Source organism: Acytostelium subglobosum, assembly GCF_000787575.1.
Source record: "Acytostelium subglobosum LB1 DNA, scaffold: scaffold32, whole genome shotgun sequence".
Lineage (NCBI taxonomy): Eukaryota > Evosea > Eumycetozoa > Acytosteliales > Acytosteliaceae > Acytostelium > Acytostelium subglobosum.
The window spans coordinates 254,542-280,713 of record NW_012236501.1 but is presented as its reverse complement, the minus strand read 5'-3'; the positions used below and the strand labels follow the sequence as shown (position 1 = coordinate 280,713).

The window sequence follows — 26,172 nt, the reverse complement described above, 5'->3', positions numbered from 1 at the left end:
GATGATGATGATGATGACGAATGTTAGTAATTGATTATAAAAGGATTGATATTAATTGATTGACACTCACTCAACAGGAACAACAGCAACAGCATCAACAGCAACAACACCAACTAAACAACAGCAACAACATAACATGTTTTATTACGGATGTTGTAGTTATTGTTGGAATCGATTTCGGTGGAGGATGGCTGGCTGACAGGCCAGCGGACCGTGTCTGGGTGGACGGGTGTGGGTGCGCGGACGGGTGGATTGTTTCTTTGTTGGTTGGGTGGACAAAACATGGCAGCCATGACAGTAGCTGGTGTGAACGGTGACACCAGCAACAGCATCATCCTTCCATCCATCCATCTATCCAACTTCACTGGCTGCCATGCCATCCATCATCAGTAGCAATCACTTCACTCCATACACACTCACACTCACTAACACACATACTATATATCATTCAGCGCAACACGTTCCGTTCCGGTCATAATATATAACATATCAATCAATCCAGAGATGGTTGAGTTGTATACGCCTATCATATATTCTCTTAAATATGATTCATTAAACATGACAACCAGATTCCACTCTCTAACACTACCACCCCTAGCCGATCACCGTGGTGCTCTGGAGTTGTTGATCAACAGGAATTGAATTGAATGGATGTCGGAACATCTGGGTGAAGCTCTGATGATGATGATGATGTGATAGTTAGAGATTAATGTATGGTGTACTCCATCCACTCGCCATACTTACTCCCAATCAACTAGCGGCGAGTGTTTGACAGATATATGTGGGTTCTTTCTGGCTTGGTTGCTGTGTATATACATGTAAGAAAGTAAGTTGAGTGAGGATACGGCGAGTGAGTGAGTGAGAGTAGTTTCATCGTTGCCATGTTCACACACACATAATTACCATCTCTTCACATGCACACTCATACACATCATGTGATTGATTGATACATCATTATTGCCATTCTTGTCCTTTAATTATAATTGTTATCGAACAGATACGCTTTATGAGCTGGTATGAATTAATTCATTCACTTGGAATCCAACAACTACATCCACATTCACCCCTAACCTCATTAGATCAATCATACTCACACACACACGAGTCACTGATGATCAACCCCCCCACCCAAAAAATAGTTGTTATATGTGTTTGTTGCTTCCTATAAGTAGCACCGGCACATCAATCACACAGATGTATCCGTACCCGTACCCGTACCATGATATGATCAATGATTGGACAAGTCGTTGTCAACAGTTTAGATGTGCTGTGACGAAGTGATTGTATAGCTACTACTTCAACTACTACCTACCACTGAGGTTGTGTTACTCAACATGATGTTGATTACGAGAGGATATGCCATGGAACCGAGATTTAACTTTGTGGAATGATGTATTGTCCACATGTTCCTCAATCAATCTTTCGGGCAAATCAATCATCATTATGGTAGTTTGGTGGATGGGAGTACTGATTGGACTGGACTGATGGCAACGAATAAGTATGCCCATTAACAATAACAATGTCATTAACCTCCCCAATGACATCATCCTCAATTCGAAAGGATATGATGGTGTTGTGTTGTCTGGTTAATCATGTCAATGGAACCACCTACCACTCATTTTGATTGATTGATTGATTGTGATTGATTGGTTGATTAGTGGAAACAATGAGTGGACTAATTAATTAATAATAATTATAACATAATATATTATAACACTTGGTTAAAACCTTCCAAGTGGCGGGAGAATTGAGAGAGCAAGCTAGGTAGGCTTGGTGATGTTGTAGTTGGTTGTTGGTTGAATGTTGTTGCTTCACTTACTTGCCAACACTGGCAGGCGAGGCAGCTGATGATGCTGATGATGATGATGAAGATGGAGGTGAGGAAGATGATGAGGAAGAAGAGGAGGAAGAAGAGGAGGACTTGTAACCATGACCATAATTATTATGACCATTGCTATGACTATTATGACTACTACTATTATGATGACTACTACTGTTGTTGTGAATGTTGTTGTTGTTGCTGCTACCATGATGTGCACTAATTGGATGTCCAGCTCTCAAGGATGTCTTGGCAAATGACACCTTTATCGTGTGATCGTCCAGTGTATGTCCATGCAAGGCCACCAAACTATTAATCGATTCTTCCAGAGTACCCATCTCGATCAATGCCATTTTAGAGTTACTCCTAAAGTATGAATGAGTGACATGTCAGTTACCTCATCAATGATTGTTCATTCATCAACAGTGATTGGATACATACTGGAATAGGTTGAATGTCTTTACGTGTCCATAATTGGAGAATAGATCGCGTACTTGGTCTTCGATGTCAGGGTCTTGTGGGAGATTGGAAAGGTGAAGCGTTGTGGAGGGTGGATGGATGTTCAGGTAGTTCTTGGAGCCAGGCATCTTGAAACGATGTGTAACCGAGCCTGTATAATCCTTTGTCAGTTCACTCTGAGCGTCGCCTGTCTTTGGAAGTGATACATTAGTGTGTTTCGATGGATTGACCCTTATCGTATGACCCTTGAATGGAATGTTGTTTAAATATTGAATGGCAAGGTCACTAATTGATTGATCTATGTTAGGTAGATGTTTGATGATGATATGATATGTAATGAGGTACATACGCTTGTTGTGGCAGGTTCATTTGAATCAGTGCAGTGTCCTTCTTGTTGAACATTATCTTGACTCGCAAGGGATCGCCATAGACACCAAAGAGAGTGTAGAGGTCGTCTGGTGATACATCAGTCTCGGGCAGACCACCAACTATCAGTACAGTGTTTGTTGCAACTTGTGGAAACATGGCCATGTTTGGTGCTGCTACCTGAGGTACCATCATCTGTTGTGTAACCATTGGCATAGGTGTTTGTTGTTGTTGTGATTGTTGTTGTGATTGTTGTTGGATTTGGATATTGTGTTGTTGTTGTTGTGGTAGAGGTTGTTGTTGTTGTTGTTGTAGTATCTGTTGTTGTTGTTGTTGTTGTGGTAGAGGTTGCATAACAGGTGTTGTCATTGATGGTATACCAAAGCCAATTGGATTCGAGATCAATGCATTACCAACTGGCAGTGATGGATTGGTAAAATCCCTACTCTTATCATTATTATACTTTATCCTCAAACTTGTTAATGATGAATATTGTATCTTCAAATTACAACATCCATTATATATATTCTGTCCTTCCAGATCCTATAATTATTTGTTTAAGTTAGTCATTAATCAATCAAATATAATTGCCAATCAATCAATTAATATACATACTCTCTTTGCGGCAATCGCTGCCTCTGTCGTCGATAGTTGAATTAGACTCTGGAAGTTACCTTGTTTGGAGAATATCAGTATCTTGAGTATACTGCCATACTTTGAAAACAATTGATACAACATATCAATTGTGACTGGATATAATATATTGGTGATGGTCGTGAGTAGTATATTGTTTGGTGTTTCCTGTGATGATTGATTGATTGATTGAGTGATGTTAGGTCATGGACATGGTCGTGATCATTGTGATGGTCAGTGTGACGAAGTTCATACGATTGATGAATGTGATGTTATCTCATCTCTTGTGGAGAATTGGACAAAGAAATCTTTGGTTCGAATTACTCCTTGGATGTTGCTGTAGAATTGAACAAAGGCAGAGGCATTGTTGAGTTCGGCCATTTGGATAAATGCCTGACCCTTGCCCTTGAGTATCAGGATGTGCTCGACGTGGCCGAATGGACTGGCAAGCGCGATGATCTCAGGCTCGGTGCAATCCATTGGCAGGTTGCGCAGATGGACCACCTTGGATGGTGCCGACAGTGGTGTATTCCTTTGTTTCTTGGATTTACTCTGAACATAATCGTTGTCAGACTGGTATTCCAGTACTCTTTTGTTCGACATTATATCTGCCATACTGTATAGTAGTTGTCATGGTCGAAAGAATAATAATCGGGGAGTAGGTTGTAGGATGGATTGGAGGGAGGGAAGGGAAGGTAGGGGAGGGAGGAGAGATCATCATCAACAGGTTTTGACAAACAACCATAAATAGAGAGGAAAGAAGAAGAGAGAGATAGAGAAGGAGAGAGGAGAGAGAAGAGGTAAGAGGTAAGAGGAGGGAGGGAGGGAAAAGAGAAAGAGAAAGGTAGAAAGTGAGAGACCGAAATAGAAATGGAGAAATGAGAAAAAGAGTAATAGAGAGGAGATAGAAGTTGTATTAGAGAGATGAGGAAATGAAATATAGAGGGTTGGTATGGTAATGTCATTGCTGTTGTTGATCGATCAATCAATCCAAATCATTCATAATAATTATCATGTGATCGCCCTGTGAATAGCTGTTGCTGATTTTGTTGATTATGTTGATGCCATAATAATAATAACAATATTATATCCTGTTGTTGATCTTGTCTTATTGTATAGAATATTATACGTACGACATGATATATATCGATATCCTCTGTTGTTGGCAAGTATGTCTGCCGCTGTTTAGTTTATGTTGTTTGTATTGCCCTGTCTCACAAAGTTCAACAATTCAATCTTATATTATTAAGAGTATGAATGAATGAATAACTCGTTGTTATATGTGTATGTCTATGTCTGTAGTATGTGTGTGAATGATAGTGAAATGAAATTGAATGAAGGCTGGTTGGGTTGTCCTTGTTCTCTCTCTCTATCTTGTTGATGGATGGTGAGGTGGTGGGAAGTGTGAGAGTTAGTGTGTTTACTTGCAAGATGGGATGAGAATCATGCAGTGCGCAAGAGGACACAAGACCACACACTCCCAAACACACCATGCCCCACAATAACCATGCTAAACAATGCAAAATTTGATTTATTAATGTTTTTTGGATTAATCAAATGACGACAAAAGTTATAACTTTATCAAAGACTTAATGTTGTGATTGACTCGCGAGCACTCGACACCATACTGTACACGACTCAAAACTATTCGCCTACCTATTTGTTGTTGATCCCAGGGTTATTATATTTATTTAAGTGGTCCGTTCATCCAAAATACCCTGACACCGACAATGCACCCACCGCTTACCATCTTGGGTTGTTTATGTGCGACTCGTCCGTCCCCATCAATCACATGATGATTAGCCCCTTTGCTGCCTGTCTTTCGGCACGGCATTGCTTCCGGACGATCAACTTAATTGTTTACTTTTGTTAAGTAATATCTAAATATCTTATGATGGATAATATTATTATTATTATTATTTGTTGATGTGACTGACTTGTCATTCAAAGTTAGAATGAACTTGTGTGTTTGTGATCGACTTGGAAATTGTTTTGTTGAGTTGCTGGGTTTGAAAAGGTGTGACGTGTGAGCAAACACGTCTGTTGAGATCAGCTCATCAAAGTTAGAGATAGAGATAGAGTTAGAGTTAGAGTTAGACATAGAGATAGAGTACATAATAATATGTCTGATATTGATACATCATCACCTTTGACATCACGAGTGATGGACAATGACTCTGACACAAGTAGCACGATATCATCATCAACTATTACTTCGTCAACATCATCAATGTCACCATCGACGGAATATGATACAATTGGACAATTGATAGAGATGATAAAGGTCATTGGATATGGTGTAAGAGATTCATTCAAAGTACCATTGGCATTCAAGATATTGTTACATTCAAAGACTTTGAAGAAGTTATATTATAACTGCATACTACTTAATGGTATCATCTTCTTGGGTTCATACCTTGTCTACCTCTATTGGGTCGATCCTACCCTTGAGTACCTTCTTCAACAGTTCCCAATCCTATCCAATATCTTCTCAATGATATATTGTGTAAGTTCATTCATTCATTCAATCATTCAATCATTCATTCATTCATACTAATACCTTCAACTATAGTTACTCTGGGTCTATCCCGTGTATATATTCAGTATGGTATTGAACTCTAGATGGTATACAGAGATTGCCGCCGAGGCATTCCGTATAACAGGCTTCAAGAATACTGGCGGACCAACATCAGTCAATCGTCTGTTGTCTGGCATCGTGGATGAGATCTATCGTAACATCATGTTTGGAGTATTCCTCCTTCTATCAGTGGTCATTGCATTCATACCCTATACATCACTCATCAACTTTGTACTTGTCACCTGGTTATACTCATTCTGGTGCTTTGAGTAAGTCGCCTCTCCATCATCGTCCTCGCCACACATGGTCCAACCCTTACCCTAACCCTTACCCTTACCATTACACTCAACATTAGTTWATAAATGGATACTTAGAGGTCGCTGGACATTGATGCAGCGTCTAACATACTTTGAATCACATTGGGCATATATGTTTGGTTATGGTGCCGTCTTCACTCTTACATCATTCTTCTTCCCAGTGCTCATTGGTAATGCAATCTTTGCTCTATTGTATCCAATGGTATGTTCTTATATCCATCTTCATCCATTCATCAATCCATCCCCGTCCATGACTAACACCATCATCTCCAACTCAAGTTCATCATAATGTCAGTTGTTGCCAAACCAATCAAGATAGTGAAGAAGGGACCATTACCCAAACAGATACCTATATTCTATATACCAGAGAAGATTGTCAACATTCTCTTAAAGACCTTTGTCCTCAAGAAGAATGCCTCATCATCATCATCGTCGTCCAAGTCAAATACGGCTCCATCTACACAACAATAATAATAATAAGTTTAGTCAGTTTAGTTGGCGCGCCACATGTACTCCTGGACATCCATGTTGGATTCCAACCTTGCATACGCGTCCAAGCCAAGCTTGTATCCTCCCTTCCCTTGTATCAGTATCCCTCATTCATTCATGATCGTGATCAGATGATGATGTTGTTGTTGTTTGTTGTTGCTAGGTGATCGATTTATATATATATAATGCATTCTCTCCAATGGTCTTCGTCATTGTCAGAGGTATTGGAGTCAACTCCTGTCTAAATACATGGCTTGATGGCAGCCTCTCTCCTTCATTCCATTCCATCCAACTCTCTCTCTCACATCACATCACATCACTTGACAGTCTTTCTTCAATGTCTTCCTCTTCTTCCTCTTCTTCTTGTTGTTGTTGTGTTCTTCTTCTTCTTGGTCCGTGTCTCCTTGCTTGCCTGCCTTCATCACTAACTCACTCTTACAAAATGATAACCTGTTATTGTTGGAGAGTGGACAATGCGTCAGTTTGAGATGTACTCGTAGACCATGTTACTACTTGCATGATGACGACTTACCAATATACTAATGTTGTCAGTGCTTCCCTTTCTCAGAGCCTGATATAACAGCTTATCACTCATCTTCTGTGCTTCGGTCTCATTGATAATCAGGTCAATGGCCTCTTGATCATTGATGACATCCCAAAGCTAAGTGTAAAGAATGATTGATTGATTGATCGAGTGAGTTAGTGATTGATTGATTGAGTGTATTACATGTAGTATATAGTACTTACACCATCACAGGCTAATATTAAATGGGTATAAGTTTGATCGAGTTGGACGGAGCGTAGGAATGGATCACCGACGACGTACTCCTTCATGGAGTGATCACCAAGCGAGCGAGTCACTGCCAGTATACCATTGACACGATTATTAACTACAAATCCACCAGCCTCTGAAATACGCTTGATCTCTTCTTGGTCCGATCCCTTATGATCCTTTGATAGTCTCTCAGCGACTCCGTTTTGGCTACATGAATGATTGATTGATTGAGTTAGATAACGATGATTGATTGATTGATTGAAGTAACACTTAATATACATACCAAATCACTGAACGAGCATCACCAGCATTGGCAATGTACAGTTGTCTCTCATTGTTGGCATTCTTGCGGATGAAGGCAGTGATGGTGGTTGTACCAGAGAACTGGATTGGCTCAGTGGCCATCTGCGTGTCTGTTGTCAAGTAGCTGCTCCTGATCAACTCTAATATGTCACCCTCTGGGTTGTTGTTCAACTCCTCCAACAAGTTCTATATAGTTGATTGATAAGTTAGACCATCTCATTCAATCAATCAATCAAACTGAATGATCAAACCCAAACATACCTTGTGCAGTGTCTTTGCGGTGAACTCAACGGCACCACGTCCACCGTGGCCGTCGTAGATGGCGTAGAAGCCTTGATCTGGGTTGCCTCCATAGTTATCGATGATCACGTGCTCATCCTCCATGGTCCTGCGGTACCTTGGGTTCTTCTCGTACGACACACCAATGTCCTTGACAGAGGTGAAGCGAGCGGGTGCCGTATGATGCTCAGAGCCAGTGGTTGGTGCGCTGGTTGTGTCGGCCAGCGGTGTCGATGGAGGCTGATCAGGGTTGCTCGAAGCCTCAGTGTTTGTGGCGGTAGTAGAAGAAGTAGTAGTGCTGTTGTTGTTACTGTCTGTCGATGATGATGTTGTTGATGACGTGGTGTTTGTGGCTGCTGCGTTGGTCGTGTTTGAAGGCGTGTCGATTGAGACCTCGAGACTGTTGTTCGCATTGCTCTCGACCTGTGTGGCAGTGGTAGCATTGACTGTCTCCACTGCACTCTGTATATTACTATCTGCCATCACAGACTCCTCTATGATATTATCTTTTTGTTCACTCATATTTTGATTGATTGATTGATTTGATTGATTAAGTACACTATGTATGTATAATATATCTTATATATATATGTATATGTGTATGTTATCTAGATGATCGTAGTTTTGGTTGTCACTCTCTATTTCACTCTCACTCTCTTTAGCAATGTGTTGGCGCGCAGGAGTGAAGTGTGAGTGTGTTAGAGTTAGTGCGATGTGTTGGAGCACTTTGGAAGTGAGAGTGGGTTGTTTGTTCTTCCACTCACTGATTCATAATTAAAAAAAAATTAAAAAAAAATGGGGGATAACCAAGATTTGAATTTGAAATTGTTCACTATGATCATCATCCCGCTCATTCAAATTTGATTGTCGTTGGTGGGTATTATCCCATCTATCCCATAAACTAATAATTATTAGTTATCTATTATTAATATCTACATATATATGATGATGTTTGTTATCTGTACTAGTATTCCATTAATATTTGTTTGGATCAAACCATGGTTGTTTTTGACTTAAATCCATCGAACCTCCAACACTACCCCAACATCAAGATACTTTGACGTTTGAATTCAAACAAACACAGAAATTTTAATTAATGAGGTACATGATACATGACATCATCATCACATTGATTGATCTTCATCTTTATTATTAATATATATATTCATACATTATATACATATATCAGGTGTTGTAGTAGTAATACTTCTAAAGTCAACAACACAATAACAAACAACAACAAGGATGGTGAAGAAAAGACCACAAGGCATCGTATTGCCAATCGACACAAAGTTGTCAAAGTCAGGTATGTTTGGATAATGATTGAATGATTGAATGATTGAATGATTGAATGAATGTAACTAACTTCGATCCCTCGCTCATTCAATCAATGAATATAGTGTTCGCAGATTGTAAATATGTGTTTGTTGTGGACTTGCAAAGTTATACTGGACTCGCTTGTAATGAGTTGCTACATCAGTTGCTGTTTGGAACAATTGCTGATGAGAAGGAGACGGTTGTGGTAGTTGTGATGAAGGCAAAGTTTGCTCCGCGCTGTCAATGTGGCATCGGTGAACGCAAGGTCGACTACTCATACCACAAGCACAGGTTTGTCAAGGAGGGCGATGGCAGGATAGTGCTGCAGCTCAAGCCAGCCGAAGGCTCCAAACGGTACCGCGACGAGCTGATCCACTATCTAATCTCAATCGTACCCGATCGTGTCTATGTTCACTCTGAAGACTATATCGATGCCAGCTGCAAGGTGTTCTCTCTGATCACTCCCCAGGAAGAGACAATGCCACTCTTTAATTGCTTTGACATTGGAATGCGATTCGACTCACATCAAATGCAGCAGGAGGAACATCTGGCGAATGGTGGTGGAGAGGGCGGTGCCGATGGCAGCATCAGTCGCACCTCCCCCGTGCTGACCAGCACCAGCGCCAGGAGGATGGGCACTCCATCCAAGTCCACGCCTTCCAAGGCGTCTACATTCGGCTCAGCGACCAAGAAGCTGAAGCCAAAGAAACAACAAGATGATGGTGGCGCTGGACGCCCTGGCACAGAGCAGGATGTTGGCAAGGTTACCAAGAATGTGGAGCAATGGCTGGAGCGAAGACATAAGAATCCCAACGATCGAACGAACCTCCCCAAGACGCGCAAGGCCTTGTTGAGTGCCATCTCTCCATTCTGTACATTGTCTAAACCATCGGATATCAGACCGATCTTATCGACGCTGGCCGACGCAGGCGATCTCATCCTGTGTGTGGTTTGCCAGTCGGCGCGTCCATCAGCGCCCAACTCATCCTCGTTCTACTTCACGCACAAGAAGATCGATGCCGACCTCATCAAGCACTGCCACACGATGATGACCATCATCAACATGCAGTACACCAACAATAAGGAGCAGGCCGTGTCACTGACCGCCATATCCAAGGGCTCTTTCAAAGAGCGAGTCGTGGTCGATGCCAGTCTCGTCGTCGACAGGTTGGTCGCCAATGGGACCATCGCCCTGGTGCAGAGCGAGTGTGATGGTGGGAACGACAGGGACAGCTTCTCAAACTCGTACGGCTCGTTCATGGGAGACAAGCATGCCGCCAACGATCAAGCTGTCATATATAAGCAGTACCAGGACAGCGCCGATGTAGATCTAGACAATCTGTTGTCGATGCTTAACGCCAGCAGGGAGTATACTCTTCCTCCTCCTCCTCCAACCATGTCCACAGAGCCATTCCTCATGGGCTGGACAATGGATATTCAACCAACTCCTTTGCCACCACCACCTCCACCACCTCCTTTCCAAACACTTCCAGCCTCGCCAGCTTCGCCACCTCGAACACTTCCAGCTGCGCCAGCTTCCCCACCAACTGGCAAGTATACCTCAAAGTACTACGCCAACAAGCCAGCCAAGGACTACAGCTTCTTTTAAAAGATTAAAAATGAGAGAGGAGATGTATTTTGTTTTGTACGCCAGCGTTTGTTTGTTTGCTTGAGCGCGGAGAGTTGCCCCTGTGGGCAACTGGAAGTCGCCACATCATGATGGGCAAGGGGGGGACGGAAAGGCAGTAGTGTAGTAGGACTACTGCAAGATTAGTGTGTACCATTGTTGGCAATGCTGGCACCGCCATTGGTGCTGAAACCTGGGGATCTATCTCTCTCTCTGGTGCGGGGTGCTGGGGAGCCGTCTCTGTCTCTGGATCTTGCTCTGTCTCCGGCATCACCGGATCTGGTGGAGCGCTCCAAAGACTTTGATCTCTCCCTATCCCTGGATCTCTCCCTATCTGCTCCCTTGGACTTGTCACCGCCACTGCCACCACTGGCGACTCTGAACGATGACCTGTTCTCTCTGGATCTAGAGCGGGAGCGAGACCTTCTATCTCTTGATCTCGATCTTGATCTATCTCTGTTGTTATTGTTGTTAGTAAGTATGGATGTGTCAGCGAGAGTGGATGGTATGCCTTACCTTCTACTTCTGTAGTCTCTGTCCCTGTCGCCACCTCCGCGGCTGTAGGGGTGGACTCTTCCATCTCTTCCTCCGTCTCTGTCTCTTCCTCCGTCTCTTCCGCCGTCTCTTCCTCCTTCTCTGTGGCCACCGCGTCCACCACGTCCACCGCCATCACCACCGCCGCCACCTCCCTCACGGTCGGGACATTCCTTGGCCCAGTGACCCTCTTGCTGGCAGTGGAAGCACTTGCCTTCGCCTGGCACTGGACGTCTGGTTGCAGAGCTGCTCTTCTCGACGACAATCGATCTACCTAGGAAGTTGGTTCTGTTGCTGCCATCAATGGCATTGTCTGCAGCTTCCTTGTGTGCGAATTCCTAACAGAGCGGCGCGCAAGGGATTATCAGTTTTGGTTGTTCGTGCCAACGTTGGTTCGTCGTCGTTCGTTCGTCGTCGTCGTCATCGTCGTTGTCGTTTGATTAACGCGCGCGCATTGCAGTTGTTGTTGTTGTTGATGGTGTATGAGAGGGACCCTATTAAGCACCGAGCACCGAGCAACCTAGCACCGAGCATCGAGCATCAGCAGAGAAAGCAGAGAGGGCGAGCAGCAAGACACAGAGACAGAAAGGTGAGTGACACAAGCTGGTGAGCTCTAACGTGAGCGCGCGTTCGATGGTTCTCCTAGTCCAAGTCCAAGTCGCAGCCGACTTTGTTCGTCATTAGTCCGTCGGTTCATCAGTCAGTCCGTTCAGTCAGTCAGCCTGTCAGTGGGGGAGTTCAATCGCAGATACCTCGGGGCATTCGGCGCACACGGGATCAACCCAGCAGCTTTGGACTCTGGGACACACCAGTTCATCCATACTTTTGGTTCATTCTAACCAACCAGTAACCAGCGCAGCGAGCGACCTTTGTTCAACTTTGACAGACAGAGCAATAGAGCATACGAGCGAGCGAGTGAATGAACGACTCGTCGCCGACGCTTACAGAGTGGTTGGTTGTGTTGCGATGCGTGACGTGGGGGGTGGTGCACAGGGACGCTAATCAAAGCGTTCATGTTTTGTTTGAGGAGATCATACGATAAAGGCGAATCCTCTCTTGAGTTGGATGTTCGTGATTCTGCCATATCGGTCAAAGTGTTGCTCCAAGTCTCTCTCGCGTGCATCAAATGCAAGTTGTCCAATGTAAACTTTTGACATTATTTCTTTCTTTCTTTGATTAATTGATTGATATATCTGTTGTTTGGGTTGATTAAATATTAAATATTATATGATTATATATATATTATATTGTATGTGTTAGACTAGTGATTATATAGTTGATAAATATATATATGTATATAAATATCTGATTTATTATATAAATATAATTCTATATCTATTTAATTATAATACAACAATGATGAAGATGTGAATGAATGGATCATGAGACCAACAAACCTCCATCAACAACTCAACTTCATTTCACACACTTGTTGTTGTGGAACAAACTCCAAAAAAGTCAATTGTTTGATTTTAATTAATATATTTATCACCTTGTTGGAAGTTCATTCCATTCATTCATTCCATTCTTCCAACTCCAGTCCTAGTTCATGACTACACATGTTCCCAACATTGTTGTAATGGTGGATAGTAGACGTCTGCTGAATGGTATGATGACACCTCCTTGTATCATGTGAATTCTAATGTGTTCTACATGTTTGAATATGTCTTGTTGGAGATGATGAAGTGTCGTTCCAATCTTTGTTATGTTCTGTTGTAGTTCACCTTTGATATATGATGCAATTGTAATATCAATGTCATTGATCTGAATTGTCAATGAGGTGATCGATGATGATGATGATCGTTTAGTTAATGTTGGAAGTAGTTGACTAACCATCGCAATGTTGGGAATGGACAATGTCAACGATCTTAGATTGATCGCATTGTCATAGAACTCTTGAAGTTCAATCGTACCAACATCAATATTGTTGTTGTTGTCATCTAATACAATGTGCAGTCTAACTAGATGACTTGTGAGTCTGGATAGAATTGGTATGTAGTTTGGTCCAATACGTATTGATGTTATGTGATTGAGTTGTTACAGTTGTTGCAGTTGCTGATCCTCTTGCTCTGCTATAGTGTAATCCCTCATTGTCTCGACTGTAAGGTCAACATGATATGTCTTGTGAGCAGATGGCATGACATCTTTGAATGGATTATATGTCGAGAACGATGAACATCCAATTGATTGTAATGATAATGACTCATTACTCTTCATTATACCATTGTAGAGTGATTCAAACATCATCCTGTCGCAATTAGCTTCAGTAGTTTGAACAGTTTGTTCGCATACTATTGAACCATATGCTGGAATATCGCCTTTACTTTTTAGATCTAGGAAGTAGATCATATATCCTGCTCACCTGGGTGAAGCGAACATTCTTGAGGTTGGGCATTGCCACCGTCATCATAAGGTATGAGCCGCCTGATGTTAAATCCGGATCCATAGAGTTGACCATATTATCACGAATATCGAATAGGATTGTCAAGGATTCCAAACGATTTAGACTTTGTAGTTGGTGCTCATCTGGCACATGAATGATCTCGGTGCCAAAGAGATGTAAAGGAGGTTGTTTGAACAGGCAGAACTTGGCACCAATGTCCACAAAACCTAGTAGTCTGATTGACGCTATTGGCTTGTTGGTCAAAGTCATGCCTTGTGGAAGTGTGTGGACACCGTGGCCAATGACACCAACCAAGTCTGATGCGCCACGGGAGCAAGGGTGGAATCTCCAACATGTAGCAATATTGCCAATTCCACAATATGATTGAGTACCAATGTTGTGAGTGATGACGTAGGATGTTTGTGATCATGATGATCAGTGGTGTCGTTGAATCTGATATCAATGAGTGATTGATCACTCTTGAATGTTTGATAGAGTTGCTTATGATTGATGTAATCCTGGTCTGTGAGTGTGGCCTGGAGCGTGGCCAATAGTCAAAGACAACTCATCATATATTATCTTTTGTGTGTCGTCGTTGATATTTTTGAACAATAATACGTAATCCAGGTTACCTTTGCGTATTGACGCAGCATTGTCCTTCCATGATTGGGGGCTAATAATAATTTTAGAACTGAAATGCCTGTGGATCTTCATCAACTTGGGTATTGATGGATCCTTTAGCTCGTTGCTTAGGTCATCAAAAATAATAATATATTCTGGAGCAACATACTTGGGCTTGGCAGGTTCTTTTGGAGGTGGCAGAGCGTATGGCCCGATCAGAGGATAAGACTTGATCATTGGGACAGAAGAGTCTCTCAATGGCATTTTGTTGGGATCGCCATGAGCAACTTGAGGACTAGCCGGTTGTTGTAATGAAGAAATAAATTCATCCAATAAATTTACCTTACCATCCTTGATACTTGTAAATGTTTTAAAGTCAATCCCACGTTTGGTCATGTCATCCTGGATGGCCACCCAACTGAGATCATTGTTTACAGTGGCGCAGAATATTATCACCTTGGTGTTCTTGCCTGCACACTCATCAATTATCTTCTTGATAGTCACAGTCTTACCACTGTTCTTGGGCGCGCATATCAATATGTTGGCGTAGACCTGGTTGAATAGTTTGGATCCTTTAATGTTCTTTGGTTGTTTTGGTAGTTTGATTGGCTCTACCTCTACGTCATTTATWGTWTGTAGCTTGATCATCTATATTATTTAGGTAATACTATTGTTGTCCCCCTACTTGACAAACTCTATAGCAATTGTAACAGCAACCGCCTCTTTAACTCGACCTCCTTTCTCATTTACACACTCAAAATAATAATTTCCTTGAATGTATCTTCCTGCTTTSTTCAAGAACTTGTAGTTAGGGGAAAGGAAACATATCTGCTCAGTGCTACAACACAAAATGTTGTCAGGAATTAAATTAGATCGTACCTGAATAAGATTGGTGGTATCACCTCTGTACATAACTTCATATGACTTGACAATTATTTGGTCTGGAACGAAATCAACATTTATTGGTACAGAAATTCTTTTGTCAACAGGAGGGTTCTCCCCATCAGCTGGAAAAACAAGATTGACAAACAATGTCTTTATGCACATTGCTTTTGAGTATCCCATTTATATTAACTAACATAGATTTAATTGGAGCAATCTCCAATTAAATCATGCTTGGCCTTTATTTACACCAAAACAAGGCCATTAGGTGTGATGACCAGCTTACGTTTGCACACCACAGTTGATTGATGTGTCAAGTTGGTATTTTCGCTTAGGAAACCAATGAAATCCCATTTCTGTTCACCAAGGTTGAGATCAATACCAGTGATAGCGTTGTCCTTGTTGAAGTTGGAGGTGCCGTCGCCAAACTCCTCAATCCAACACCAATTCCTGTTGTGGATTCTTGGTGTCAATAGTGATGAGTCTTTGAGGATCCATCGCAGTGCCATGTAATCATCGTTAAGGTTCAAATAATAATCATATTGCATTAACCTGTTATTGTTGATATTTGTGTAAAAGTGATCCAACTTGGTGTTTCTCCAGTTATTGTTGTAAATGGCTGTATTTGCTGCAGTTTGTGTTAGGAAAAGACTGTGATAGATCCTCTCCAACGTCATACCATTTTGTCGATTGACTCTGAGATCTCAGAGTTGGCATTGTCGCCTGTCCTCTCGTTTTGACGATAACAGTATGTATGATTGTCTGTTCTTCATATCTGATGAAGACGATGTCACCATCCAGTGATCCAAATATTGATCAACTTTGTTTCGACCAAATTTGGCGATCAAACATTGATATGCATCGACAAGTTCATTCCAATTCTTGTCTTGGGTCACTCTGTCATGCCCCATCAACATTATGAAGTGGTTGAGATAGGCGACGAACAGTCTATCCAACTGATCACCATCCTCACCGATAGCCTGGATGAGTTGTCCAAGTATTGGAGGATGGAAAAGGAATGGACCATCAGGGATACAATCAACATCTATTGTCCCAATTGATATAAATGCTGCCGCGACATCAATTACACTGACATTCGTACACCTAAGGTTTGCCTCAATCTCATTCACATTGACGCCAAATCGTGAAAATGCAGAAGATGTGCCCAACTTGATTGTTTGTAATACCTTTTTGATAAATGGCCGAATAAATATATGTTTCTGGAACATCTATAAATGGTGTCAGTGATTGGGTATGTGAATAAATGATTTATCATAAGTGTGGAAGTGATAGGAATGGCTCCAGTGAGTGATTGAGTGTTTGAGTGAGTGAATGTGAATGATTGGTATGATTCCAAAAAGTGATAGAGTGATTGATCAATGATACATACATCTGCCAGCTGAGTTATGACAGTCATGATATCTGAGAATAAGTAATATTGGTAGAAGCTCTCGACTGTAGTAGTGGGTTCATTATTCTCTATTATCTCTCTTAGTTTGGAGTTGTTGATTGCCCATGACGAAGATCTTTATTGTTGCTCTCCAGATGATCTTCGTATTTCATTCATATCTTAAATATATATATATATATATTATCTGTTGAATTATTTGTTGATGATATTTTTATAATGATCGATCTTGTCAAGATATTTGGATTGTGATTGCCATTGAACAGAAGCTTAAGATATTTTTGAATTTACCTGAAACAAATGGGTGAACCGTAAATTGAAAGTTGGGAGTACTTTGTGATTGGTTGATGTCAACTAAACTTCGCAAGACTAGTCATACATTCATCCATTCAATTATTCATCAAGTATTAGTATAACAATGTCATCTTTTGATGAAGATATTGATGAAGAACCATCCTGCTATGAATTTAGTTATATAAGAAGTAGTAGTAATAGTGATAATAGTGATAATAATGATGATGGTAGTGAAGTAGATGATGACGACGACAATGATGATAATAATGAAGAAGTTGATTATAATCATTATTATCATTTTAAGAATAATTATAACAAAAGATGTATTATACCTTTAGATGAAGAGGTGATTGAATGGAATGAGTATATCAAACAACGTCCTCGTATTGTTTACAAAGATATTAAAGATACCTTCTTTGTCCCAAACAGCGATCATCATCTACTCTCTCAGCTTCATTCAACTGTTGACATCATAAATGCATTGCCATCACTATCAAGAGTAAGTGAGTGAGAACTTGATTGATCAAATTGTTTGATTGATTGATGCTAACTAATATCTTGAAGATGTTCAATGATGTGCCACAGCTAAGATCAGTGATCATTGATATGTTGGAGGCCATCACATTTGTAACGACATGTACTCATCATGATCGTTTCAGAATCATCAATGTTGTACAACTGGCAACATTGCCTGGATTGAAGATCACTCCTTATGACATTACATCATCATTATTGGCTATTGCAACGACAAACTATGAGTGGGCAATGCGACGCCTATCATTCCTCTTCACTCCTGCATTCATCAACGCAATCATTGAGGCGTATGGATCTGATAAACCCAAGGTCGAGTCATTGATCGATCAATATTCAAACCTTTTGATCACTCTCTTTGTTGATGATAAGAACAATTATAAGAGATATCAATCAGATTTGATCAATGCTTACCATAGTGTGTCATCGACATTTGGACACTCGCGATTGGAAGAGAGGATCGATCGATGGTTCATCACAACACAGTGTATATCACCTTCACGTGACTCTGCGGCAAGGCTATTCTATTTGGCAGTGATACACGACAAGACTCAATCAAAGTTGCTTATCAATCACAAACATCTCATTCAATCATTCATCATTGCAACTCTTGGTGACAAAATATACGCTCAATTACACCGGCTGGATGGTGTAGATGTAGTCAGATCGCTAAGAGATGTGTTGGACATTGTGATGGAGGTGAACAATGATGATATACAACAACAGGTATCAACACTCTTGGAGAACGGCAATTGCCTCAGTCTGATCCTCACATTCCAGGTGTTCCTAACACATCTCCGATCAATCGAACCATACTTTGCCACTTACATCCGACGATCACTTCCAAAAGAAGACACCAACACAATGATCAAACGAATGGGATCTTCGTTCATCAAGGTAAGTGATACACTAATCAATCAAGGAACTATTCCAATCACTCACTCACTCACTCACTGTCGCCAAATCAATCAATCACACGACACGATTCAGATCTTTGAGGATGATTATGAAACACGTAGTTGGATTTTAACAAGATTCAGGAATCACTCTGATATTCAAACATTGTTTATGTTGGATGGGATCACAAGCTGTTACAAGACGTCTGGTCAAGAGATATCGCAATCACTGATCAAATATCTAAATATAATTTATAACTTTGACAATGCCACTGTGTACTACCACTACATATCCATACAATCATACAATGATATGATTGCTCGAGGCATGATCAGAGTGTTTGAAGCCACGGGCAACATCAAGAACCTCCACCTTGGCATGTCATACCTCATCAGTCACAAAGGTGACAATCAACAACAACATGACGACTGTGATATTGATATTGATTCAATCATCGACAAACATCAATCAGTAATCCAAACTGAATTGAACTATTTCCTTCGGTGCCACAATGAGTTGGTGGCAAACTTTGATCTGATCACCAAGTTCCAGCAACGATCAATGATTGACAGTGTTCATGTAGTGGATATCCTTGGCATCATGGCACGTTCATCATTGTCATCGAACTCAAACGTTGTTGTGTCTGTGTCAGCATTCATCAACTCATTCCAAAATCCAAGCGATATATGGATACAATACATTGATGTGGCGATGGATTGCCATAAAAACTGTAGAGTTGGCAAATCACGCAAATCATCAATCACAATGATCATGGCTGCCAATACATTGAGAGATCAACTCTCACACGCTGGGACAGTCCCAGTGTTCCATCTACTCAAGTATCTGTACTGCATGCAGACACTTGGTTTCAACTTCAAACGAACCAAACACATCCTGTTGGATACGCTCGACCATCATGATGAAGTGTTCATTGAGCAACGGAGACTCTTCAAGGAGTTCAAGAGATCCCAGGTGTTATTGATTGACTACAACAAGGCACACCCTTGTAGAGGCGCATCCATATCCATGTCCACTCTCCCATTGATCATAATCAACAAGATTGTTCAAGAGTGTATAATTGGATACATTGATGACAAGTTGGACCAAGCATGGTTGGTGTCATTGTCCACAGTCAACACGCAATTCCACCGTGTGTGCTCAATGACCATCACTCATCATTCACTTCCAATCAAACTCTGCGCGCCACTCTCATATTTTGGATCGAAGTTCTGTCTCTTCACAGACACACCCCCTCGAATGAATGCAATGGAGTTGGTTTACATCCCAACACAACATCTTCCACGATGTCTTGACCGCCTGGTCCATTTGTCGGTGCCATTCACAACAAATCATTGGAATTCAGACTATGAACATGAACACCGCCCATCATTCATCATGGTCAATGCGCCCAATCTCCAGCGGATCAGTTTTGTCGAGTGTGTCTTTACACAACGCTACAATCTCAAACTGATCAAGTTGCTACTCAAAGATTCAACTGATCGCAAGCAATATTACAAACTCCGCCAATACACATTCAAAACTCTGCTAAAGTCAATGTACAACAAATATGTTTGTGATGACCGGCCACATCTCAAACTGATCGACTATCACACAAACATCACTCTCGACCCATGTCCAGCAACAATCCACGAGGAACATGGTAATGATCATCTGGACATCACCACTAGACTACACTTCCATGGATACAATTGTACCCTTCATCGTTCAAATTTAGATTCGCCAATATTCCCAAAGGAGATGTACTTCCTTGAGTTGCCCCTGTTCCTCACCTCTGACTTGTTACCATTGCCTCCATTCGAATGTACATTGATTGACAACCTGCTCATCAAGATCCCCAACAAGAAATTGAGTCAAGATATTCCAGAATCCAAAGACAGACTTGGTCTAATGTATCAACACAATCAATCCAAATTATTCAAGTTGACATTGGATATTCCCGATCTATACAGGGTGGTCGACATACTTCCACATTGTCCAACAACCATCACATCATTATCAATCAAACTGAATGATTTGAGATCAGTGATCAAGAGTCAGATTAATGGATCACTAGCCCAAGACCTATCTCAATTGATCACACACCTGAATCAACGATCACTATTTGGTACCCTGACATCACTCTCAATGGTAGTGCACGATCCCATCTACATTGGAAACAGGACCATCTCGCTCAGCCATGTCCTGCCATCTATATCAATGCAAAAATAATATATGTCTCAAGCCAGGGCCAAGGCCATGGTTATTCATTGTTTTAATGTAAATATAATATATATTCGTGTTTGCGTTATGCTGTCTGAGGCTCAATAGTCGGTGCGTCAGTCAATGGAGTTTGAGTCGTCGTGGTTGTAGTTGTTGATGATGCTGTTGATGTTGATTGAATATCCTTCTTCACATCTGGCTCAGGGATTCCGAATGGTCGTGGTCCGAGGATCTTCTCGATATCCTCGGCATGAATCACTTCCTTTGACAAGAGCAAAGCGGCCACTGCCTCCAAACCCTCCTTGTGCTCCTTCAACACCTCGGTGGTCTTGTCATAGGCACGCTGCAACAGGATTCTGACCTCCTGGTCCATGATTTCGGCCGTCTCCTCACTGTATGGCTTGGTCAGGTCGGAGCTGTCCTTGCGCGGGTATGACAACGGGCCGACCTTGTCGTTCATTCCGTAGATGCCCACCTGGGAGTAGGCCATCTTGGTGATCTTCTCCAGGTCGTCCTGGGCACCAGTGGTGATCGTGCCAAATGTCATCTGCTCAGCGACACGGCCGCCAAGTGCCATGCACATCTTGTCAAAGATCTGCTCCTTAGTGTTCAGGAACTCCTCCTTGGGCATGTACTGGGCGTAGCCTAGCGCGGCTACACCACGTGGCACGATGGACACCTTGAGCAATGGGTTGCAGTGCTCCAGGAACCATGAGACGACGGCGTGTCCAGCCTCGTGGTAGGCTACCGTCTTCTTCTCCTGTGGCGACAGCACCTTGTTCTTCTTCTCCAGTCCACCAATGACACGGTCGATGGCAGCGTCAAAGTGCACCAGTCCGATCTTCTCAGCGTCGCGACGGGCGGCAATCAGGGCGCCCTCATTGCACACATTGGCAATGTCGGCACCAGAGAAACCTGGTGTGAGCCTGGCCAACTTCTCAGCATAGAACTCCACGTTGTTGTCCAGAGTCAGCGTCTTGAGATGAACGACAAAGATCTCCTCGCGCGACTTGAGGTCGGGGTTGTCGATGGTGATCTGGCGATCGAAACGACCTGGACGCAGGAGCGCCTGGTCCAGGATGTCGGGACGATTGGTGGCGGCAAACACAACGACGTTCTTGAGTGGTGTGAAGCCGTCCATCTCGACCAGCAGCTGATTGAGAGTGTTCTCACGCTCGTCGTTCGAGCCAGAGAATCCACCCTTGCCTCTTGCGCGTCCAATGGCATCAATCTCATCGATGAATACGATACATGGTGCATTCTTTCTCGCCTGCTCAAAGAGATCACGCACTCTTGCGGGTCCAACACCAACAAACATCTCGACAAAGTCCGATCCTGAAGTCGAGAAGAATGGTACATTGGCTTCGCCTGCGGTTGCCTTTGCTAGCAATGTCTGTTTGAATGGAGTTGAAGTTGAGTGAGTTAGTGATTGACTGATTGATTGATCGATGAATGATGATGAACACTAGGGTTACCTTTCCAGTTCCTGGTGGTCCAATGAGGATTGCACCTCTTGGGATCTTGGCACCAATGTCATGGTAACGCTTGGGATCCTTGAGGAAGTTGACAAACTCCTCGATCTCGACCTTGGCTTCGCCCAGGCCGGCGACATCCTTGAAGGACACCTTGGCATCGGTCTTTTTGAATTGCTTGGCGTTCATCTTGCCCGGCGAGAACATGTTCATCTTGTTCGACTTGGACGTCATGGACTTGTACATCCTGAAGGCAAAGTAGGCCAGGATGGCGTATGGGATCATCTGGATCAGCACGACGCGGTAGTCCGTGCGCTCAAAGTAGGAGACGGGAAGGAAGTTGTTCTTGGTGATTCCGCTCTGCGTCTGCGCCGCCTCGAGCTGCTCCTCAAACACCTTCTTGTCGCCAATGGGGAATGTGCCAATCACCTGTTGGTCCTGACCGAGGACGACGGCGACGTTGTTGTAAACGCGGATCTTGGTGGCGGTCTTGTCGGGCAGCACCTTTGTGATGAACTCGCTGAATGTCATGTGCGTGTCCGAGTCCTCGGGCGACTTGGGCGTGAGCAGGTACATCAGGCCGCCCGTGGCAAAGATCGCGCCCAATATGCTGGTCATTGAGGGTGAGCCGCCCTCGTCCTCGTTCTTATCGTCGTCCTTGTCCTCCTTCTTGCTGCTCTTGTCGTGTCGCCTGTCCTTGACGTTGTCCTTGTTGTCCTTGGCGTTGCCGAATGTTTCCTCTGCAGCCTTCTTGTCGTCGGACGTCTTCTTGTCCTCGCCCTCTGCGGGCTTGCTCTCGTTCTTCTTCTCAAAGTTGCCCCAGCCCTTGTTTGCCAACAGCAATGAACCATTGCCACTACTGATCGCTCTCAAGTACTCAATCGATCTCTGTTGATAGTATTGTAACATATTCCTTAATCCATTTTGTTGATTATCATCGTTGTTGTTATTGTTGTTACTATTGTTGTTTGTGTTAAAGTAATGTCTACGCAGTAGTGATGTTGATGTTGTTGTTTGATTTGTACAGGTGTAGTTGTTGTTGTTGTTGAATAGGCTGTTGTTGTTGAATAGGCTGTTGTTGTTGGCTCCACTCAGTCTGATGCCATTGCCGTTTATACTATATAATGATGATGTTGTTGATGATGATGACGAGGAAGTAGCACGTCTCAACCTATTGCTAGATTGAGCAAACAATCTAAACTGTGTAGACATCTATGTATATATGTTGTTTTGATTGATCAGTCGATTGAGTTGATTGATTGATTGAGTTGATTGAGTTACTGTCGAACGACAACCTGTGTATGTTATATTATATGTATTATATATATGTATGTATGTAGGCCTGGTTGGTTGAATGAATGAATAAGTGTTGAAAGAATGATAGAATGACATCAATCGTCATCGTTTTGTCCACACAATCATTACCATCTTCTATTTTTTCAATTATTTTTATTTTCTTTTTTGATTCCACCCTTCGAAATTGTACACCATCTCCCTTCTAGACAAGTTTATTGATCCAACTTCATCTAACAATGACACATATATACTAGCTGTCTAATGAATCACTTATTTGATTGTACAATCAATCAGTTGAAAGTATCTGTGGTGGCTTATATAAAACTCTTATCAACAATGAGCATGATAACTACCAGGCGTTTGACATCACTCACTCTGATTGATACTCAAACGATCGTCATGCTCCTTGATGTTGATAATGAGTAGAGTAGAGTAGAGCTTGGCCAGGTCCATTGCCAACAGACACCTTGATACTAGTATGTATGTCTCACTCAATTAACTCCAAGGCAATCAATCAAAAAAGGTTGCCCTTGGTCCTTCGTTCAATCAAAAAAATATCCAACAATGGGGAGAATGTGTGTGTGTTTGAGTGTGGGTATTGACTGACTTGATCGTGGGGGTGTGGACCTGGACTGTTTGGTTCAGAGTATGGACTCTGGAGCAAAAGCAATTCCTACAAGTGATCATAACTCAACTACACTCAAACATACATACACACATATATAAACATAACATTAACAGACATTCATACACATATTTATACATCACTGACGTGCCCGGCCCACGACTATTCATTCATTCACCACATCCCCAGGGCTCACTCACTTCAACTCAAGTTCGCCCCACACACTCACACCCCCCTTTACCAAAGATCATCTTTGCCGACGACACGACCTCTTGGAAACTTCATCTACTTAATCATACTTCATTCACACATTCACTCATTCACTCATACATACACACATACTTATAATATATACACTTATAATATATGAGTAGACAGTTCAACAATCGGAGAGGTGGACCACCTCCTCCGGTCAACCCTTCATCACTACCTAATGGTGCACCAGCAGCACCTCAACAATCAATGATCAACTCTGACGACAATGTTATAAGTCCATCAAAGCGCAAGGAGACCATAAGAATAGGTGAATATGTATGTTTGATTGATTGATTGATTGAATGAACGAGATGAAGTATCTAACAACATGAATACACGATGTAGGCATTGGGAGAGAAGATTGGTAAAGGTGCATATGGACAGGTGTTCAAAGGTTTGAACTCAAAGACAGGCGACTTTGTAGCAATTAAACAGATTGATCGTATAAAGATTGACTCGGCAACGTTGCAGTCGGTAAAGAGTGAGGTGGAGATACTGCAGAAGCTAAATCATAATAATATTGTAAAGGTGCTGGGCTGCGTAGAGACGCAGTCGCAACTCAACTTCATCTTGGAGTACGTCGAGAATGGCAGTCTGCGCGACGTGCTCGAGAAGTTTGGCCCGCTGAGCGAGGAGCTGGCCACGCTGTATCTCTACCAGCTGCTGCAGGGCCTGGCCTACCTGCACTCGAACCGCATCATTCACCGCGACATCAAGTGCTCCAACGTGCTGATCACCAAGGAGGGCATCATCAAGCTTGCCGACTTTGGTGTGGCCAGCCAGCTAAGCGACGAGGTGCAGCTGCGATACTCAGTCGTTGGTACCCCATACTGGATGGCGCCCGAGGCCATCCAGATCGCCGGACAATCATCGTCCAGCGACATCTGGTCCCTGGCCTGCACGCTCCTCGAGATGCTCACGGGCAGTCCTCCCTACTTCAACCTGCAGCCCATGAGCGCCATGTTCAAGATCGTGCAGGATCCACATCCTCCCTATCCTCAGCCCCTGACCAAGGACATGGAGGACTACCTCAACGTCTCATTCGAGAAGGATCCCAACAAGAGACCAACTGCGACTGATCTCCTCAAGCATCCAATATTCAAGAAGATCAATAATGTATGTTACATCATTGCTGCGATGTCTAACATGCGCCATCCTAACACGATCAATCAATCAATCAATCAACATTACACAGCAAGTTCCAACATTGTCTGAGCTACAAGATACACTCAAGTCATTGAATGGCAAGGGCAAGTCGAGGATGTCAATCAATTCGATCGATTGGAATGGCACTGGATCGCCCGGTAGCAATGGCAAGGTGGCGTCGCGACTGGACGAAGAGTTTGGCAAGTTGCAGGCGACAATAACTGAACAGGCACGGACTATTGAGCAGCTCACAAAGGATTTGGAGCAGACAAAGCGCGAAGCGACACAGGAGCGTCCATTCATGGACGAGCAGCAGTTCTACCGCGAGTTCTTCATGGCGCTGGCACTGTCGGTCAAGGTCAACCAGTGCTACTTGGGCAAGAACTTTGAACAGGTATCGCTGCAGGACCTCTATGAGCTGGCTTGCCAGAAGGACATCCCCTGGTACGGGCTAATGGAATGGATTCCCAAGCATATTGTCAAGCCCGAGGAGCATCATCAACATGGCAGCAATAGCAGCGTTAGCAGCAGTGGTAGCACCAGCAGTATCAGCAGTAACAATGGCAGCAAAGGTACCAAGCGATTTGGACTTTTCTAGTGTCAACAGACCTGCCTTACCCTTGATCAGCTGACTGCCAAACTCTGA

At 42.7% G+C, this 26,172-nt stretch overlaps 11 protein-coding genes across 11 annotated transcripts; 4 read left to right on the top strand and 7 right to left on the bottom strand.

Annotated features, from left to right (window-relative positions):
* Window positions 1-602: 602 nt before the first annotated feature.
* SAMD00019534_114280 (hypothetical protein) lies at window positions 603-926 on the bottom strand (the record flags this gene model as incomplete). Its single annotated transcript, XM_012893432.1, has 3 exons — window positions 603-675; window positions 745-804; window positions 904-926. 3 exons carry the CDS (start codon window positions 924-926, stop codon window positions 603-605), a joined length of 156 nt encoding a protein of 51 aa, XP_012748886.1.
* An 889-nt stretch (window positions 927-1,815) lies between these two features.
* On the bottom strand, window positions 1,816-3,892 carry SAMD00019534_114270 (hypothetical protein; the record flags this gene model as incomplete). Its single annotated transcript, XM_012893431.1, has 5 exons — window positions 1,816-2,185; window positions 2,261-2,563; window positions 2,628-3,187; window positions 3,260-3,445; window positions 3,533-3,892. 5 exons carry the CDS (start codon window positions 3,890-3,892, stop codon window positions 1,816-1,818), a joined length of 1,779 nt encoding a protein of 592 aa, XP_012748885.1.
* Window positions 3,893-5,399: 1,507 nt separating this feature from the next.
* Window positions 5,400-6,643, top strand: SAMD00019534_114260 (hypothetical protein; the record flags this gene model as incomplete). The annotated part of the gene is made up of 4 exons (XM_012893430.1): window positions 5,400-5,783; window positions 5,850-6,124; window positions 6,230-6,374; window positions 6,452-6,643. 4 exons carry the CDS (start codon window positions 5,400-5,402, stop codon window positions 6,641-6,643), a joined length of 996 nt encoding a protein of 331 aa, XP_012748884.1.
* Window positions 6,644-7,099: 456 nt separating this feature from the next.
* Window positions 7,100-8,540, bottom strand: SAMD00019534_114250 (hypothetical protein; the record flags this gene model as incomplete). Its single annotated transcript, XM_012893429.1, has 5 exons — window positions 7,100-7,111; window positions 7,194-7,322; window positions 7,409-7,643; window positions 7,720-7,925; window positions 8,001-8,540. Coding segments are annotated over 5 exons (1,122 nt in total), but the record flags the coding sequence as incomplete, so codon positions are not given.
* Window positions 8,541-9,263: 723 nt separating this feature from the next.
* On the top strand, window positions 9,264-10,944 carry SAMD00019534_114240 (hypothetical protein; the record flags this gene model as incomplete). Its single annotated transcript, XM_012893428.1, has 2 exons — window positions 9,264-9,324; window positions 9,419-10,944. 2 exons carry the CDS (start codon window positions 9,264-9,266, stop codon window positions 10,942-10,944), a joined length of 1,587 nt encoding a protein of 528 aa, XP_012748882.1.
* A 167-nt stretch (window positions 10,945-11,111) lies between these two features.
* Window positions 11,112-11,834, bottom strand: SAMD00019534_114230 (hypothetical protein; the record flags this gene model as incomplete). Its single annotated transcript, XM_012893427.1, has 3 exons — window positions 11,112-11,427; window positions 11,513-11,600; window positions 11,648-11,834. Coding segments are annotated over 3 exons (591 nt in total), but the record flags the coding sequence as incomplete, so codon positions are not given.
* Window positions 11,835-13,038: 1,204 nt separating this feature from the next.
* On the bottom strand, window positions 13,039-13,740 carry SAMD00019534_114220 (hypothetical protein; the record flags this gene model as incomplete). Its single annotated transcript, XM_012893426.1, has 3 exons — window positions 13,039-13,260; window positions 13,330-13,474; window positions 13,538-13,740. 3 exons carry the CDS (start codon window positions 13,738-13,740, stop codon window positions 13,039-13,041), a joined length of 570 nt encoding a protein of 189 aa, XP_012748880.1.
* A 1,887-nt stretch (window positions 13,741-15,627) lies between these two features.
* SAMD00019534_114210 (hypothetical protein) lies at window positions 15,628-15,891 on the bottom strand (the record flags this gene model as incomplete). The annotated part of the gene is made up of 1 exon (XM_012893425.1): window positions 15,628-15,891. One exon carries the CDS (start codon window positions 15,889-15,891, stop codon window positions 15,628-15,630), a length of 264 nt encoding a protein of 87 aa, XP_012748879.1.
* A 1,757-nt stretch (window positions 15,892-17,648) lies between these two features.
* On the top strand, window positions 17,649-20,741 carry SAMD00019534_114200 (hypothetical protein; the record flags this gene model as incomplete). The annotated part of the gene is made up of 3 exons (XM_012893424.1): window positions 17,649-18,512; window positions 18,606-20,172; window positions 20,248-20,741. 3 exons carry the CDS (start codon window positions 17,649-17,651, stop codon window positions 20,739-20,741), a joined length of 2,925 nt encoding a protein of 974 aa, XP_012748878.1.
* Window positions 20,742-20,817: 76 nt separating this feature from the next.
* Window positions 20,818-23,416, bottom strand: SAMD00019534_114190 (hypothetical protein; the record flags this gene model as incomplete). Its single annotated transcript, XM_012893423.1, has 2 exons — window positions 20,818-22,125; window positions 22,208-23,416. The coding sequence occupies 2 exons, from the start codon at window positions 23,414-23,416 to the stop codon at window positions 20,818-20,820; spliced, it is 2,517 nt and encodes an 838-aa protein (XP_012748877.1).
* Window positions 23,417-24,491: 1,075 nt separating this feature from the next.
* Window positions 24,492-26,124, top strand: SAMD00019534_114180 (hypothetical protein; the record flags this gene model as incomplete). Its single annotated transcript, XM_012893422.1, has 3 exons — window positions 24,492-24,656; window positions 24,726-25,496; window positions 25,576-26,124. 3 exons carry the CDS (start codon window positions 24,492-24,494, stop codon window positions 26,122-26,124), a joined length of 1,485 nt encoding a protein of 494 aa, XP_012748876.1.
* Window positions 26,125-26,172: the final 48 nt, after the last annotated feature.